The 17,260-nt window shown below is 37.3% G+C and overlaps 1 protein-coding gene and 1 pseudogene across 1 annotated transcript; one reads left to right on the forward strand and one right to left on the reverse strand.

Annotated features, from left to right (window-relative positions):
• Positions 1-1,465: 1,465 nt before the first annotated feature.
• On the reverse strand, positions 1,466-1,888 carry LOC122738516 (annotated as a pseudogene).
• A 3,612-nt stretch (positions 1,889-5,500) lies between these two features.
• Positions 5,501-6,433, forward strand: LOC122743152 (olfactory receptor 4N5-like). The gene has a single exon (XM_043987915.1). It carries the CDS (start codon positions 5,501-5,503, stop codon positions 6,431-6,433), a length of 933 nt encoding a protein of 310 aa, XP_043843850.1.
• Positions 6,434-17,260: the final 10,827 nt, after the last annotated feature.

The following is a 17,260-nucleotide window of genomic DNA, read 5'->3' on the forward strand; positions in this document are numbered from 1 at the left end:
AGGAGGAAGTAAATGGACAGAAGCATAGAGTGATGGTAGTTGTAGAAAAAAAAATCTATGTCATATTTATATAGAGCTTGAATGTTTACAAAGCAATTTCCTTACGAAAACTTTGTATAGTTTCCCTCATTTTACATATTAGAAACTGAGGCTCAGAGGGATGTGACTTGCCCATGCTGAAATAGCTACTCAGTATTTGAATTCAGATTTAAACTGGTCTTATTACTCCAACTCCAGGGCTTGTTCCACAACAACGATAATAACAACAACAAAAGAAAATAAAACAAACAAAAAACAATGGTAGCAATAGTGCATCAATGGTAGCTGCAGCAGTAGATCTGTAGGGTTTTTTTTTTCTCTACGGTTATCATCATCACCTTTCTGCTCTGATTTAGCCACAGTAGAAGAACAGCTTTTGTATGTGAATCAGACCTAGGGATCGTGGACTTGGAGTTTGTTTAAACACCCTTAAGACCAAATTACAGGGACCAGTTCTATTTGATCTATAGGGGCTTACACACCTGTCCCTGCATATACTAACACATCTGTTTCCATAAAAATGTAAAGAGTGATGAGGGAAGGGAGACAAGAATTGAGTCAAAGGGACAGTAGAATGAAAGGAATGTAACTGAGGAGGCACAACAAAATAGGAATAGAGGAGAGAAGACACATTCAGATTTCAGGAGCTGAGACTGTAGCTTTGCATCCTTAGAAAAAGGCCAGTTTCCATTAGGTCATTGTCCTCTTCAGAGATGTCCTGTTCAACATCACTCTCCTCATTTGTGAAATGGAAAAGTGGACAAGTTGATCTCTGAAATTTCTTCTTGTTATGACCTTCTCAAACTCCCTGGTGTAGCAGGAGACACCTAACAAAAATTTCTGAACCTTGGGAACCATGCTTGTGGTTGCAATTCCTCTCTTGTGATTTCAGACTACCACTGTTGGCAGCTGGTAACAAATTTCAGTTCCCTTTGAACCATATGCTTGGTAACAGAAGGGGAGAGACATAAATAACAGAGGTAATGAACAAGGAGGTGATGTAGTATAGTGTGCTCCATCTGTAGCCAGGAGACCTATTTTGCTTTCCAATTTAAATACTTATTAGCTATGTGACTAAGAAAAGTAAGTCCCTTAAACTTCTTTTTTTTTAATCCAGTCTAACAGAAATAAAAGAATATTTGTCTCAGAGCTCTAAGATGTTGTTTGTCATATAACTTACTTCCAGTTCTTGGATACATTGTAGAAAAAATGTAAGATTTCAAAAGTGAAAATACCATGCCATTCTGAGTCTATACATGTGGAATGTTCACTAAGTACAACATCAGCTCTTTAAAAAGGAAAAGCACAATGTTCTGTCTTATCTCCCCAACAAAAAAATTACATTTTTTAGTTAACAAGAATATCATGTATTGAATTTCTTCACAATCTTGCTTCATCTTCAGATTACTTTACACAGAATTCCTGTTCAGAGTCCTAATTTGTGGCTGAGAACAGTCTTAGTATTATGCCTTGGAAGAATCACTTTCCTCACAGCCTGGAAGTACAGGTTCACACATACACATCATAATAATAGAAAATAAGATAAAGTAAATTAGATTTTTAAATTTCAGTTCCAAATTTCCTTGTGGGTATCAACAGATAAATATGTAGGTAATGCTACTCAAGGTAAAACAAACAGAAAAACAACAACAACACATACAGCCACAAACACATATATTCAGTGGTTTGGGAGGTTGTTGAGGGAACACAAAAGCACTTATCTGTTACCAGAATCTGCAAGGATGTCAAGCTGCCATCAATTAAGTTAATGATATGATCCCTTGCTGAAGTTTCTACAAAGAGGTCTGTTGTCCAGGCCACTGGTGGTCCTTGGGATAAAATTCTCCATATTTCCCTTTTTGTGCTCCTTTAAAAAAGCAGCTGTTTCTTCAATCCAACCAGCTCTGCAAACACTCATCTGTCTCCAGTTGCCTTTACTCCCATCATACAGAGTGCTTGCCTATGTAAGGTATGCATTGCTGGGTAACTATTGATTAGAAATGAGAATGGCTATTAAGGTGGATGCTCAATGATAGGGACAGAGCTCTTTCCCCATCTTTAGAATACTTCTTTATGGTGAAATACTGTGGCAGGAAAGTGGGAAGATAACAACCCATATGGTCAACAGGTCCCCTGGAAAAAGTTGTCCTGAAAGGTACTACCATTTCAACAACCCTGCCCTGCCCTCCCACTACAAACCCTACCACCAACAACGTGGGATGGACTTTTGGGCCTTGGTCCCTAGCTCTCCTCCCTTCACTGAAAGGGCTTCTCTTTCTGGAAACCCAAGAATAAGTTATCAAGTCATCTTTCTCTTGCTGTCCCAATGTCCCCAGGAAACCTGAGTCTTTGGAGTTGAGATAGAGGGAAGAAAAGGATGACCAGGTACAGGAAAGATGTCCCCAACCCTGACCCAGTATTTTAGATTGAGTCTTTCAAAAGCATCAAATACCACTGAGCTTTCTAAAAACATCAAATCCTTCCACATCAAAACAAAAGTTGTGAGAATGCCTCCTTCCCCTTCTATGCTATTTCCAGGCTGGGCCTCAGTAAGTGAGCTATTTATAATGCACTGAAGCCAATGTTTTGCAGGGCTTTCAATGTGAGCAAATTAAAATCAAAGGGGCAGCCTTGCCCAATAAAATTTCATTCTCTCTGGAGTTGCATCCAAGGCCCTTTCCTTACCTAGCAACTGGTGTGTTTCTGAGCCAATATGAGATCTTTTCTAGTCACATATCTGTCCTGAGACCAGCAGCCTAGGGAAGTAAGAGGAATATAATCCCTTCTTCAATACTTCAGAGATTGATTTGTCTTTTAAAGGGGAAAGACATAATCAGGCTGTAATAAAACTTGACCTCATGAGTCCAGAGCCCAAACCTGATCATTTTCTTCATCAAGGTAATGCTTGTTGTGAGCATCCAAACATGAAAAGTAGAGTAGGGATAATGGGAAAGAAGATAAACCTGTCCCCTCTCCCCATCCTGCCACCTTAGCCTCCTGAATTTCCATTCTGTCATCCATAAATTGGGCATGATAATTTATAGAACGAGAAGGAAGGAATCTTACTTTTTTTTTTTTAGTGAGGCAATTGGGGTTAAGTGACTTGCCCAGGGTCACACAGCTAGTAAGTGTTAAGTGTCTGAGGCCAGATTTGAACTCAGGTACTCCTGACTCCAGGGCTGGTGCTCTATCCACTGTGCCACCTAGCTGCCCCAAGGAAGGAATCTTAAATAGCATTTTGTCCAATGCTCTCATTTTGTTGTTGGGGAAAGTGAGAGTCAGAGAAATTAAATGACTTTCCCAAAGACATACAGGTAAATGGCAGAGGCAGGATTTGAATCAAGGTACTCCCCTGTATCACACTGCTTCCAAACTAACTCTTCCTTGGGGTTGTTATGAGGAAGGTGTCTTGTCAACCTTGAAGTGCTATTTGAAATGGCATGTTGAAAGGGGCAGCTAGGTGGTACAGTGGATAAAGCACCGGCCCTGGATTCAGGAGAACCTGATTTCAAATCCGGCCTCAGACACTTGATACTTACTAGCTATGTGACCCTGGGCAAATCATGTAACCCTCATTGCCCCACAACAAAACAAACCAAAACCAAAAAAAATTGGCACATTGAGAATAACTTTGTTTTCTGTTTTGTCTAGACTCGATTTTATTCATCACACTTCCACTCTTTACCACTTGTGTGCCTGAACAAGTCATGGGTTCCTTAGTTTCTTCATCTATAAAATGCAGGATTTCCCTAATTGGCTTCTGGTATCCCTTCCAGCTCAAGGTCTAAGATTCCTAGGTGACAGAACACAATAATGTGCAAACACTATTCACCAATGCAGATCAACAAGTCATCTTTAATGTAGTCTTATAGAGTTGACTGAGGATGAGTTAAGTGATTCAAAGAAGCAGAACTTGAAAAAAAAATCATCTTTTCATCATAGGCTATAATTCCAGGATTCCATTTCACCATTATTCACTACATCATGCTGCCTTCTAAATGTCTTTATTATAATTATTTATTAAGGTTTCTCAATTAATATATTCTAGAATGTCACTATTTTATGAAGATTTTCCAGATATGCTTTTACATAGCTTTATCCTTTGTTGACACTCCATTACTAGTTTCCATTTTTGACCTTTGGGGTCCCAATCACTTTTCTCTATTTCCATGAGCCATAGCACACTTAAAATCACATATGTGCTATGGAATGGAACTACACGAGAACATAAATTCTATCTACTAAAGGTTATTTGGCACATAAGTCATAAGGCATATAGAGTGTGAGACTATCCCACCAATAACTTGGGCTTTTCAAGCTTAGACTAAGTTATTTTCTAAACCCCCAAAAGAGGCTTTATAGAAGAAATATGATTTCAAATTCTAAACATACAAGATGAAAAAGAACCCATTGATTAGAGCAGCATTTAAGGATGTAGTTATTATTTTAAACAGAGACATGCCTACTTGCCTACTGCTATATTTTCCCTATATCACCTGTCTATAAAATCAAAGTTAACATGTGCTGGACTCAGGTCTTCTATTGTTAAATTCAACATTTTCCCTATTATTCTATGTTTCTTTTAAAAGACATTTTAAGAATATTGGATTTAGAAAAGGAAGAAACCTTCAAAATCATGCAATTGGATCACATTATTTTACATACAGTGAAACCTCAGACAAGAGAGGTTAAATAAATACCCCTAATCACATTGGTAGCAAGTAGGAAAAGTAGGATTTTAATCTATAACCTCTTGTTTAGTAAAAGGCAGATGGTCAGTGTCTGATTTATAGACATTAAAGTGTAGTCTAAGGCAAGAAGTAAAAGACCTAAATATACAATTATGGAACCTGAGGCTGAAGAGGACATCAGAATCTAGGTATGTCAACTGAGCGATAGAAAAAAGGCACCAGCAAAAACTAAAATTTGAAAAGGAAGCCAAATTTAGAATTGGCTGGGAGCTTTTACTCAGCAGGATTAAATGCCAGGACATGGGCATTCTAGGTATGAATTTCTTGGTTAGTGGATAAAGAAGTAACAGTGAGAGAGGACATATTCTGGAAAGGTATGTGTTAGGTGTGACCACAGAATCTTAGAGTTTGAATGAGCCTCAGAGGCCATCAAGGCTGACTTGTATCTAATGAGGAATCCTTTCTACATCTCCAATAAGTGTTTGCCCATCTTCTTCAAAGCTGTGAGTGAATGATATGTCATTATCTTCCAAGATACACTATTACACATTTGGGCAGTTCTGTTAGGGAATCACTCCTAAATAGGTCTCTTTCTAATGTGAACTCACTGTTTCTAACACTGGCTATTAGGAAATGAAGGACAGAGGAATTTACCAAGAGGTTGTGAACCAAGGTGGTGAAAAGGCTTGTTGAATAACTCTAGTATTATAGAAGGGGTCTGAAATAACTTTAATGGCTTTCTATTCTTCACTATTCCTAAGGTTGAGCAGATGGATCAGGAGAACAGCACAGTGACTGAATTCACCCTTTTGGGTCTAACACAATCTCCAGAAATTCAACTTTTAGTTTTTGTATTAGTCTTCTCATTCTACATTATTGTTCTTCCTGGGAATCTTCTCATTATCATCACCATCAGATCAGATCCTGCTCTCACAGCACCTCTGTATTTCTTCCTGGGCAACCTGGCTTTCTTGGATGCTTCTTATTCTTTCATTGTAGCTCCCAAGATGTTGGTAGATTTCTTGTATGAGAAGAAGACCATCTCTTATCAAGGATGCATCACCCAACTCTTCTTCTTGCACTTTCTTGGAGCAGGTGAGATGTTCCTCCTTGTGGTGATGGCTTTTGACCGCTACATTGCAATCTGCCAACCCTTACACTATGCAACTCTCATGAACCGCCAAGTCTGCTATGTGCTGTTGTTAGCTCTGTGGGTTGGAGGTTTTGCTCACTCCATTGTGCAGGTGGCTCTTATTGTCCGCCTGCCTTTCTGTGGCCCAAACCAGCTGGACAATTTCTTTTGTGATGTCCCACAGGTCATCAAGCTGGCATGCACTGACACCTTTGTAGTAGAGCTCCTGATGGTGTCCAACAGTGGACTGCTCACCCTGTTATGCTTCCTAGGTTTGCTGACATCCTATGCAGTCATCCTTTTTCGGGTTAGGGGATCTTCTTCTGAGGGGAAGAGTAAAGCTTTGTCCACTTGTACCACCCATGTTATTATCGTGTTTCTAATGTTTGGACCTGCCATCTTTATTTACACCCGCCCTTTCAGGACCTTCCCAGCAGATAAAGTAGTTGCCCTCTTTCACACTGTCATCTTTCCATTGCTGAATCCTGTGATTTATACCCTGAGAAACCAGGAAGTAAAAGCCTCTATGAGGAAGTTAGTGAATAGGCAGGTCATTTGTGGAGTAGAATAAAGAATGGACATCTCAGGATATCTTTAGCTGGGATTCATTCATAATCATTATGCCTTCTATTAATTTGGTGCAAAAAAACCTAATCATACAGTGCAAGGACACAGGGTTATAGAAATCAGAATACGGGGCAGCTAGGTGGCACAGTGGATAAAGCACCAGCCCTGGCTTCAGGAGGACCTGAGTTCAAATCCTGCCTCAGACACTTCACACTTACTAGCTATGTGACCCTGGGCAAGTCACTTAACCCCAACTTCCTCACCAAAAAAAAAAAAAAAGGAAAATAAAGAAATCTGAACATACTCTAAGGATGCTGTGTTCACGGCATCCACAAAGCCAAAGACAGGTTTGTCTTTAAAACAAAAAGTTAGTGGCTACAAAGACCTGGGAAAAGGGAAGAAAGTGGGGAACTGGTCAGTTTGCTATGTATAGCATTATCCTTATACTTTTGTTTGGGCTTTTGACAGCATCAAATTCTTTATGAGACTTTTAAAATCACAACTAGTAGTTTTGGTTACATTTGAAAATTAATGTAAACTGAGAGACAATGGTCTGAACATGATCAATTTATTAGTTAGGCTAACAGTAACCAATAAATTGGGTCAGTGATCTTCCTCAATAACCAAAGACCCTGAGGTAGAGCTCACCAGACTCAATATAGTTTTGAAGAGAACAGAGTTGGGTAGGTCTGGAAGACAATATGATTGGTTATAGGGTAGACGGCATCATGGGAGTAGGGACAACATGATGAAGTATTTTTAAAAAGTGGGCTAGTGTATTCACATGGGCTAGTGACAATTAAGGCATGTTAATTGTTTTATGGGACCCATCAACATCTTGCAGACATTGTTAGTAGATCTAAGTTAGCAGATTCCCTGGTGCCTAGGTTTGTTAGGGAGGAATAGAAGACCCTCCTTAATAGTATAAGGACAGGCAAAGGCAGACAATTTACTATTGGGGGGATGATAAAAAAAAAAAACTTGTCATTTTAAATTAACTCAGAGGAAAAGCCGACTCAATCATAAAATTAATACAGCATAAAATCGGTTAAACTCATAGAGTAGAAACTTGAGGTAATTTTGATATTTTCAGTAGCATGGCTTAATGGATGGACTTGGCACCAAGAAGAACCAGGTTCAAATCTCATCTCAGATAGTTAGTAGGTATGTGGGTGGTGATAGAGAAGTCACTTAACCTTTGAACCTTGGTATCCCTTTCATCTTTCAAATAGGATTATTTTCCCAGTAGCCTCACATAATTATCCAGGAGATCATACACTTGTTTGGGAGATCAAATGAGGAAAATACATGAAAAGCACTTTGAAAACCTTAAATATATTAAACAAAAATCAGTCATAATATTCCTGCCATCAAATATGAGCATCAAAAAATGTTCCTATTTAGTTGGTGACATTGATCCTAAGATTTGGCAGCTAGGTTTGGATGAACTGGACACTGAGATATCATAAATATTATTTTTATTAAATCTGATTTATACATGATATAAGCTAACGTGTCATCCCTTTTAAAAGACTGTCTTTAGTGAGTCTACTTTTTTGTGTGTCTATTTTATTAAAAACTAACAATAGGGGCATCCAGATGGTGCAGTGGATAGAGCCCTGGAGTCAGGAGGACCTGAGTTCAAATCCGGCCTCAGACACTTGACACTTACTAGCTGTGTGACCCTGGGCAAGTCACTTAACCCCAATTGCCTCACCAAAAAACCAAAAATCCAAAACCAAAAAACCCTAACAGTAATGAACTATGACTGGGTATGATTTCTGTACCTTCTACTAAGGTCTGACAACTTATCTCTGAACACATACTAGGTTCAGCCTTGGGAGATCTCAGCAACTAAAATGAAAGGTTAAGCTATCTTTTTCAAATTCTCTAGCTCTTTACACACTCTGCTCCAGAGCTGCAGGAAGAATCACTTAATGCTTAGATCTTCCTCATGTTTAGGGTCTCACCCAAAGGGGGAATAGAGATATACAATACAGATAAGGTGTATGAGAGTTATTTTTTTCCTCTCCCAGGAGGTTGAAATTTCATCAAACACAAAACCATTTGTGGGACTGTTCAATAATAATTTTAATTTCATTCCAATTCTATACTGTGCAAACAATTCCCTCCTCATCTGTGTCTTTTGGTAAACCCAGTCAAAGCCTGAAATTCTTCCTCCTCCCGTTCACAGTTATTTTCTTCAAGACGTTGTAGTTGCAGAATATTCCTCCTGCTACTAGGCAGCTCCAACCAAGGGACCCAGGATCTTTGCTCTTGAACTCACAAAGATACCTCCAGAATTAGAAATCACCATTTCATGATGACTGCTCAGTCACCTGTACTTAGGAAAAGACAGAAACCCTCAAAACCCCAAAGCAAAACAAAACAAACCAGAAGAGGCAACTCCTAGCCCAGGCTCAGGATGATCTAAGTAGGATATGTGTTTTAGATGCCATGTATTCACAGTTTCCAGGTTGAGAGGCAGGAGGGAGGAGAATCTACCCCCTCTCCATCTCTTCAAGTTGAGGCTTAAAGGGTTCTGAGTCTTATCATATAAGTAGAAAGGGATAAAGATCAGAAACATCCTTTTGTCAAGGTTCACTGAGTTGGAAGCTCCTTGGTCTCAGCGACTAAAAAGAGGATTGATTTGTCTATTCTAGACAACAATCTCTTTCAGTGTTGCTATATTTGTCCATGGAAGTTGGCTAGGAATCTCTCGTGCAAATTCCATGTAATGGCTCCTTCAGGCCATCTCTACATATGTCCCATGTGATGCAACCTAAGTAACACAAATTAAATTTGCCGATTTAAAAAAAAAAGTCTAACTCTAGATACCTTGTCCATAGGTAATAGAGAAAGAGACCTCAAGTTTATAGTTGGTAACGGTTTAAAATTTCCAAAGCACTTTCCATGTTATTTCATTTGATTCTCCCAACAACCCTTGGAAATAGGTGTCATTATTACTCTCATTTCATAGAAAAGGAAACTGAGGTGCAGAGAGGTTAACTGACATGTCCAGGGTCAAATAGCTAAAATATCTGAGGCGGGATTCAAACTCAGGTTTTCCTGACTCTATGTCTAGTGTTCTCTATGCATTTCACTCTGTGCACTATGTCACCAGGTCCCACACACAGGACACCATATCTGATTGCCTTAATGATATTTTATCTGATTGAAATCTGAAATTTTGATATAATAAAACAAGATTGCAAGTTTTTGGTATGCAATGCCAACCTAGTGGTTTAAAAAGGACCCACTGGATTTTCTTTTCTTTTTAATTGACCAGTTGTTTTGGAATCATATATACAGCCTTATTCTATTCACTTTCTGAAGGCAATCATTGGCCAAATTCACAAATATATGGTTTAGATGAGGTGTCTTTGGCATCTTTCTCTATCTGTTGCTGGGTGCCCTGTGTGCTCCAGTGGCCCCTTGGTTCCCCAGAGCTGCCTGCTTCCTCTTTCTCTCCAACCCCTATCCTCTTAAAAGGTACCTTTCCTTTTTCTTATTCTTAAGGACCTTCTTTGTGCTTTTTCAAGTCATAAGAATTTAACAGACAAACTAAATTGTACTCAGGACATAAAGGATGGACCCAAATTAGTACGATCCCTCAATAATGCATATTTTCCCCTCCATTCCCTCTCTCCTATACTCTAGATCCAGCTATTTGTCAAATCCTTTCAATTTTATTGACCACAATCTCTTGTAGGGAGTCATAATGGATAGAGTGATGTACTTGGAATTAGGAAGATGAGTTCGAATCCTGCTTTTGACACTTATTTGTATGACTGAACAAATTTGTCTCCACTAGCCTCAGTTTCTTCATCAGTAAAACAGTAATGACAATAACACTTCCCAAGATTGTCAAGAGGATCAAGTGAGATTGTATGTGTAAAGTGCTTTGCAACATTTAAAGTACCACATAAATGCTAGTTATTGTTATTGTTGTTATTTCATGTCTACTCTCCACTCATACTATCCAGCACTGTAAGTTCAATTTCACATCCTTTCATACTTGTAACAAGTTTCCTTACTGCTGTTAATCTCTCTTATTTCCAGACCATCCCTCACACAGTTAGCTGACAAAATAATCTTAACCCACATACAGGTCTAACTGTGTCATTCTTCTTATAAAGGATATTCAGTGTCTCCCTGTCCCCCCCCCACCCCGCCCCTGGCTATTGGATAAAATGTAAATTCTTTAACTTTGCAGACATGACATTTTTAGGAGTTGTAACCCACCTTTTGAACTATATTTCATGCTATTGGCCTTCACAAATTCGAACTCCATATAAACTGAATGACTAGATTTTTCTTTGATATCTTAAGCTCTTCCACCTTTCTGTATTCACATAGGACATAGTGTACTTATTATCTATATCTTTCTTTGTCCCTACATTACTATACTTTATTTTTATATTTAGGCATGTAAATGTCTTATCCCCTCTGTTAGACTGTAAGTTCTTTAGGATTCCTGTGTTATTTGTCATCTTTGTATTCCTGGCATAGTCCCTTGCACGTAGTGAGCAAATTAGTAATTACTAGTTGAATATTATTGCATGTGAAATGACTAATTTTAATATCTACAAGTCAAATCAGCAAGTATTTATTCAGCATCTAATATGTTACCTCTCTAAAAAGGTTATCACATTTTAATGTGTGATCCCTGGAAATACATTAATGTGTGCTTTTTTCACAACAGCAAAATACTAATGGGGTACCCTTCTTTTGAGAAATGGTTAAACAAGTTATGGTATATAAAAGTAATGGAATATGTACTGCACTACAAGAACTGACATGAACAATACCAGAAGAACCTGGGAAGACCTCTTTGAAATGATATAGAGTGAAATGGGAAGACCTGGGAGAATAATTCATGCAATAAAAAACAAAATTATAAAGATAAATAACTTTAAAATAATTTATAACATCAGTATTGTAAAAGCAAGCAGTTTTGAAAGGGTTAATAACTCTGATTAACCATAATTTCAGAGGAATGAAAAAGAACTCTGTCCATCTCATGACAGAGATGATAAACAAAATATATATAATACATAATAAAAATTACATTATTTTCATGGGACCATTGTGGGAACTTGTTTTGCTTGTTGATGCTTACATGATACAGGGATTTCTTCTTTCTTCTTTCTTCTCCCCCCTTCAGTAAAAGGGAGGGAGGAAAAATAAATACTTCATGACTATATAAATAGGAAAACAACTTTGAAAAACTGTAGAACTCTAGTCAATGTAATGACAAACTACAATTCTAGAGGACCAAAGATGATATATGCTAACTACCATCTTCCAAAAAGGTGATGAATTTAAAATGGAGATTGAGGCATACATATTTAGACTTGGACAATGTAAAAATTCCTTTTGACATATATATTTATTATGGTGATTTTCTTATTTTTCTTCCTTTTTATTGCTCAGTGACATAGAATAAATTCTTATTAATGTGGAAAATGTTAAAAAATTAAACTGTTGGGAAAAAATATAATGACATAACATAAAGGAAAAGACATTTTATGGTTGGGTTTTAGACACTGTGGCCAGATCCACAGGGAGATAATTGGAGACCTAGAAGCTTTTTGGTGTCCCTCACATTTAATAACTGACACTCCATTGACATTTCTTACAACCCTGGGAAAAGCCTGCTAAAAGTTTTAATAACTCCCACTGCAGACTGTGTGCAGTGTTTAATCCCTGCTCTATAAAAGCTTACTATCTCCAGTCAGCTATCGTTTCAAGACAGGAGTAAGTATATATTCACATGCCAGCATCCTGTTGCTAACCAGAAAATATTAATGTCTTCAACAACTTGGTGGTTTCTGGAGTATATGGTGCTTCTAATTCTCCCTGCATAGCTGGTAGGTAGAATAGTTGACAGAAGTTTGTAAGACATGGAATGAGGGCTGTGGTTTATTTTTATAATCTGGACACTAAAATTTGGTCTTGATATTGCAAGAATGATTTTCAGCTATTAAATGTGAGCTTGCATGTAAATAGAGAACAATGATGGGGAAAAGGAGCTAATCTTGGCCATCTGTCCAGGTTGAGCAGAGAGTGGCCTATATGGAATGATTTGAAGGTCACCCAAAGGCTTTTTGGCTTTCAAATGTTTTTTCCTGTGCCTATCACAGTGTTGGAACTACCTTGTTATTATTCTTTGTGTCTTCAGTGCCTAGTACAATGCTTTATATGTTTAAAAAATTAGATCTGTGATTTCTCCAATATGAAGAACTGCAGGTGATGAAACTCCATCTGACAATGCAAGTGAGCATCCATTCAGAAGCTTCCAGTATTAGAGTAGCCAGAGGGTGTTGAAAGGTTAGGTTATTTATCCATGGCCACACAGGCTATCTGCACCACGAGTGACACTTAAATCCAAATCTTTCTGACTCTAAGGTTGGTTATGCCATGCTGCTACCTCATATGTACTTTGCATATTGTAGGACCTTAATTTCAACTGAATAATTAATCAAGCAAAGAAAACGTGATTCAGGCATTTTACTTTTATGTCAATATTCATGATAACTTAAATATGAGTATATAAACAGAACCAAAAGAATGTCAGAGCTAGAGGAATATTAGTTATGAGCTAGTCCAATATCCTGATTTTGATAGATGAAAAAAACTGAGCCCCAGAGACACAAAGCATTCACTCTCCCCTCTCCCCCCCATTCAAAACCATAGCTAGTCATTGAGGCAGCTAGAACTGAGTAAGTAGACAGCTGACCTCAGAATCAGGAAGACCTGAATTCAAGTCCTTTACCAGTCCCTGGACAAGTAATTTAACCTCTAAGTAACTTTCTACGACTATTAATTGCAGGGAAGGTACAGACTTGTTCAAGTAGAGGGAGTTACTTCATCTGGTAATTCTCTATATCAATGAAACCACATGTCTAATCCCTACCCTGTTTCAGAGAAAGGCAGAAAGGGCATGAATAGAGCTAGAACCCAGTTCTCTTCGCTCCCTGGCCACTTATTTGGTATTTATAGTTTCCCCGGGTTTTCAGTAACTTATTCTATATTTACCTTAGATATTTTTAAGTAGAAAGTAAATATTTATATTTCTTAAAATATTGTTACTTATCATTCAAAGAAGTTAGGTGAAATAACTGAATTTGGAGGTCCCTTCCAGCTCTAAATCTATGATCCTTTGAAATGATCTTTTAACCTTTAACATTTGCTGATCTAATACTTAAATTCAATTATACAGATAAGGAAACTTAGGTCCATGGTGGTTGTAACTTCTTCAAGCTATTATTATTTATTTATTAATTTATTTTTTTTGTGGGGCAATGAGAGTTAAGTGACTTTCCCAGGGTCACACAGCTAGTAAATGTCAACTGTATGAGGCCAGATTTGAACTCATGTCCTCCTGAATCCAGGGACGGTGCTTTACCCACTACACCACCTAGCTGCTCCCTCTTCAAGCTATTCTTAAATGGTATGGAATACCTTTTAATCAGAATTAAAATTAAGCCTGGCCAAAGGTAGGTAGCCACTCAGGGTATACACAGAAGGAGTATAAGGAAAGAGAGCATCTAAATTTTTTTTAAAAATATAAATGCCCATAATTTCACTGCCAGAAAAAAAAAATCTGTGATATCAAGCTGACAGGCCATTTAGTCCCACTCATTCATTTTATAGTTTAGGAAACTAAGACCAAAAAAGGCTAAGTGACTTGAGCAAGGCCACATGGGAAATAAACATCCCAGGCAAGATTTTAACTTGTGTCCTCTGACTAAATAGATAATGCTCTTTCCATTGTATAGCCTCCTCATAAAAGGTGGTGTGAAGTTCTTGCCAGCACAGACCCAGCCCCAGCCAACCAGGAACAGGCCTCAGAGCCTCTGAATCAGGAACAGCAGCAGCTGCTTCTGGAACTCTTAGCCTGCAGATGGTAATGGGGTCAAACGGTTGGCCAGAAACAGATTACAGGGGTTTCTTTGCTAGCACTGAGGCAGGACTTTCTTGTTTTACCCATACTATAAAACTTAGGCATACTCTTTGACCTAGTAAAAGAGATAAAAAACAAGAAGTTAAATGATCTATATCTACAAAAAATATTTATGGCAGCTCTTTTTTCTGATGCAAAGAATTCAAAATTGAGGGGATGCCCATCAATTGGGGAATGGATGAAGAAATTGTGGGATGTGATTATGATGGAACACTTTTGTGCTATAAGAAATGATGAGCAAGATGCTCTCACCCTGATACAACAGACCTTTCCTGCTGACCTTCTAAGTTGCCTTTGGCTGGAAAAGTATTTCACCCTGTCTTTTTGTGGGTCCTGCTACTCCAGGAATTTGTCTTATGACATTATTTGAAGGTATTTTGAGGGGTCTTAGGGAGAGCTCAGGAAAGTCACTGCCTTTCATCTTCCATGTTGGCTCCACCCCCAACAATGATGAGTTTAGCTAGAGTATGGAGCACGTGAAGGGAAGTACCACAAAATAAAGCTAGAATGGCAGCTGAGGATCAAAATTTGGAAAACCTCAAATGCCAGGAAATGTGTTTACATTTACTCTTCATAAGAACTAGAGCCATAAGGGACCTAGTTAGCCCACTAGTGTCACTGAATAGATGAGGAAACAGAGACCTAGAAAAGTTAAAGCAATTTATCCGGGGTCACAGTAGGAATAAATTGTAGAGCCAAGATTCAAATCCAGCTCCTCTGACTCCAAACTGAACATTCTTTTCTCTCTTTTATTTTGAGCATTACTACTCTTTTTTTTGAGGGTTACTGATTTGTTAATTTTCTAGATTTTTAGTTGTATTTATTTTTCCCCTCATTTTAAAAAATGAAAGTGTTTAGAAATGAAGATTTTTTCCCCATAAGGACTGCTTAAGTTGCATTTTATAAATCCTGGTATGCACTCATTATTATACTTTCCTTTGATTTAATTATTTATAGTTTGTATGGTTAGTTCTTTGGCCCACTCTTTAACAAAAAATCATTTAATCTTCATTAAAAAATTTGAATTTGGCTCATATTTTCCTAATCAACTAAAATCATATTGTGTTATGATCTCTAAAGAGTATGTTTAATATTTCTGCAAATCTGAATTCACCATGCCCTAGCAATTGATCCTTTAAAAAAGTTATATGCTTTCTGTATATACAGATTGTTGTGCTTAAAGTGAACCCCTTGACAATAACACACATTCAAACATTGTTTTGACATTTCCCTATTCAAGTCCAGTTCTTTACTAACTATAGTGTACCACTACAATCTTAACAACAACAAAACCTTTCCCTTGAAAAGGACAGATAAGAATGAGGGTCATAAGATCCCCATTGTTCAACAACTTCTAACTTATGTTTCAGTGATTTTCATCTGTGAAGCTCCAGTTACCAGAAATAAGTTCTTCCTCCCCGATTCTTCCATAGGATATTTTTATTTGTACATTTTTTGAATATCCAAACTCATAGACTGACTACTTGTCCTCTTATTTACTTCCAAATAGGATGTTACTTAATAGCAGTGTTTCTTTCCTTTTGGAATGTAAACAGTAGATCATCCCTTACTAATTTGAAGTGACTCCAAACTGAACATCCTTTTCACTCTTTTATTTTTAGCATTGCTACTCTTTTGGTTTTTTGAGGGTTATTCAATCAGATTATTTCTCTGAGCATTTTTTCCAGGTCAGATATTTTTGACAATTTATAATAATGTACTTTTCCAGTTTTGCCATCTTTTGGTTTTGACCTAATATTTTTGCATTATTTCATTTTGAGTTCTATTTCTTTATTCTTATTTCATGACATCTACTGTTTGCTAAAATCATCTAGTTTCTGTTTTAAGCTAACAATTCTCCTTACAAGTTTTTTTTTTTTAATTAAGAACTCTAATGATTTCATCTCTCCCTCAACCTATCAGTATTTTTGTGGCTTTTTCATTGTCTTTTTTGACAATTATATTTCAGAATTATTCACTTCTGGAATTTTATCTAGAATTCATTAACTACTTAGTATTTAATTTTATTGGGAGTATATCTTTGCTTAAACATTTTAAAGTATTTCTGACATTTTCCCCCTGTTATGAATTCCTTATGCACATTTCATTTTCACTTTTACTGGTTTTAGGTTGTTGTTGTTTTTAATTTGGTGACTTCTAGCTGTAGGAAGATAGGCACATATTTGAGGGGCTTACTCAGACTTCTTATGTGGAGCCAAGATGACATTGAAACAAGACTATCTTTTCTGGATTCTTTGTTTACCTTCTCATCCCCATAATATTTTCAGTCCATACCACAGAAGATAGAAGAAATTTTTTTAAAAATTCCATCTGAGTGGGTGGGAAATCCAATTGAATTGCTGCCAAAAGGACGCTGAGAAGCATATGCTTCCAGAGCTCTACAGAACTACAAGTCTAAAATGAAGAATGGGGGAATGGGAATCATGAAAGTACTTTGTGTTGTTTTTCTTTCATAAATGATATTTTTGGGATCCCCCCTTTTATTTTTACTCTTTGACTTTGGCTCATTTTTTTGATGTTTTGAGGAAGTAATGTCATACTAAGCTTAGATATAACCTCCCACTCAGCATTCTTTCTTGTTTTAAATAATATTTTATTTTTACCCAATTATGTTAAAACAATTTTCAATATATTTTTTTTAAGTTTTGAGTTCCAAATTCTATTTTTTTTCCTCTGTCCCCTTCCCCCTCCCTGAGATAGCAAGTAATCTGATATAGGTTATACATGTGTAATCATGGAAAACTCACATATTAGTAATTCTGTACAAGAAGACAAAGAAAAAAAGAATGGAAGGAAGGAAGGAAAAGAAAGAAAAAAGGAAGGAAACACTATGCTTCAGTC

The sequence above is a fragment of the Dromiciops gliroides genome, chromosome 2 (genome assembly GCF_019393635.1).
Source record: "Dromiciops gliroides isolate mDroGli1 chromosome 2, mDroGli1.pri, whole genome shotgun sequence".
Classification (NCBI taxonomy): Eukaryota; Metazoa; Chordata; class Mammalia; order Microbiotheria; family Microbiotheriidae; genus Dromiciops; species Dromiciops gliroides.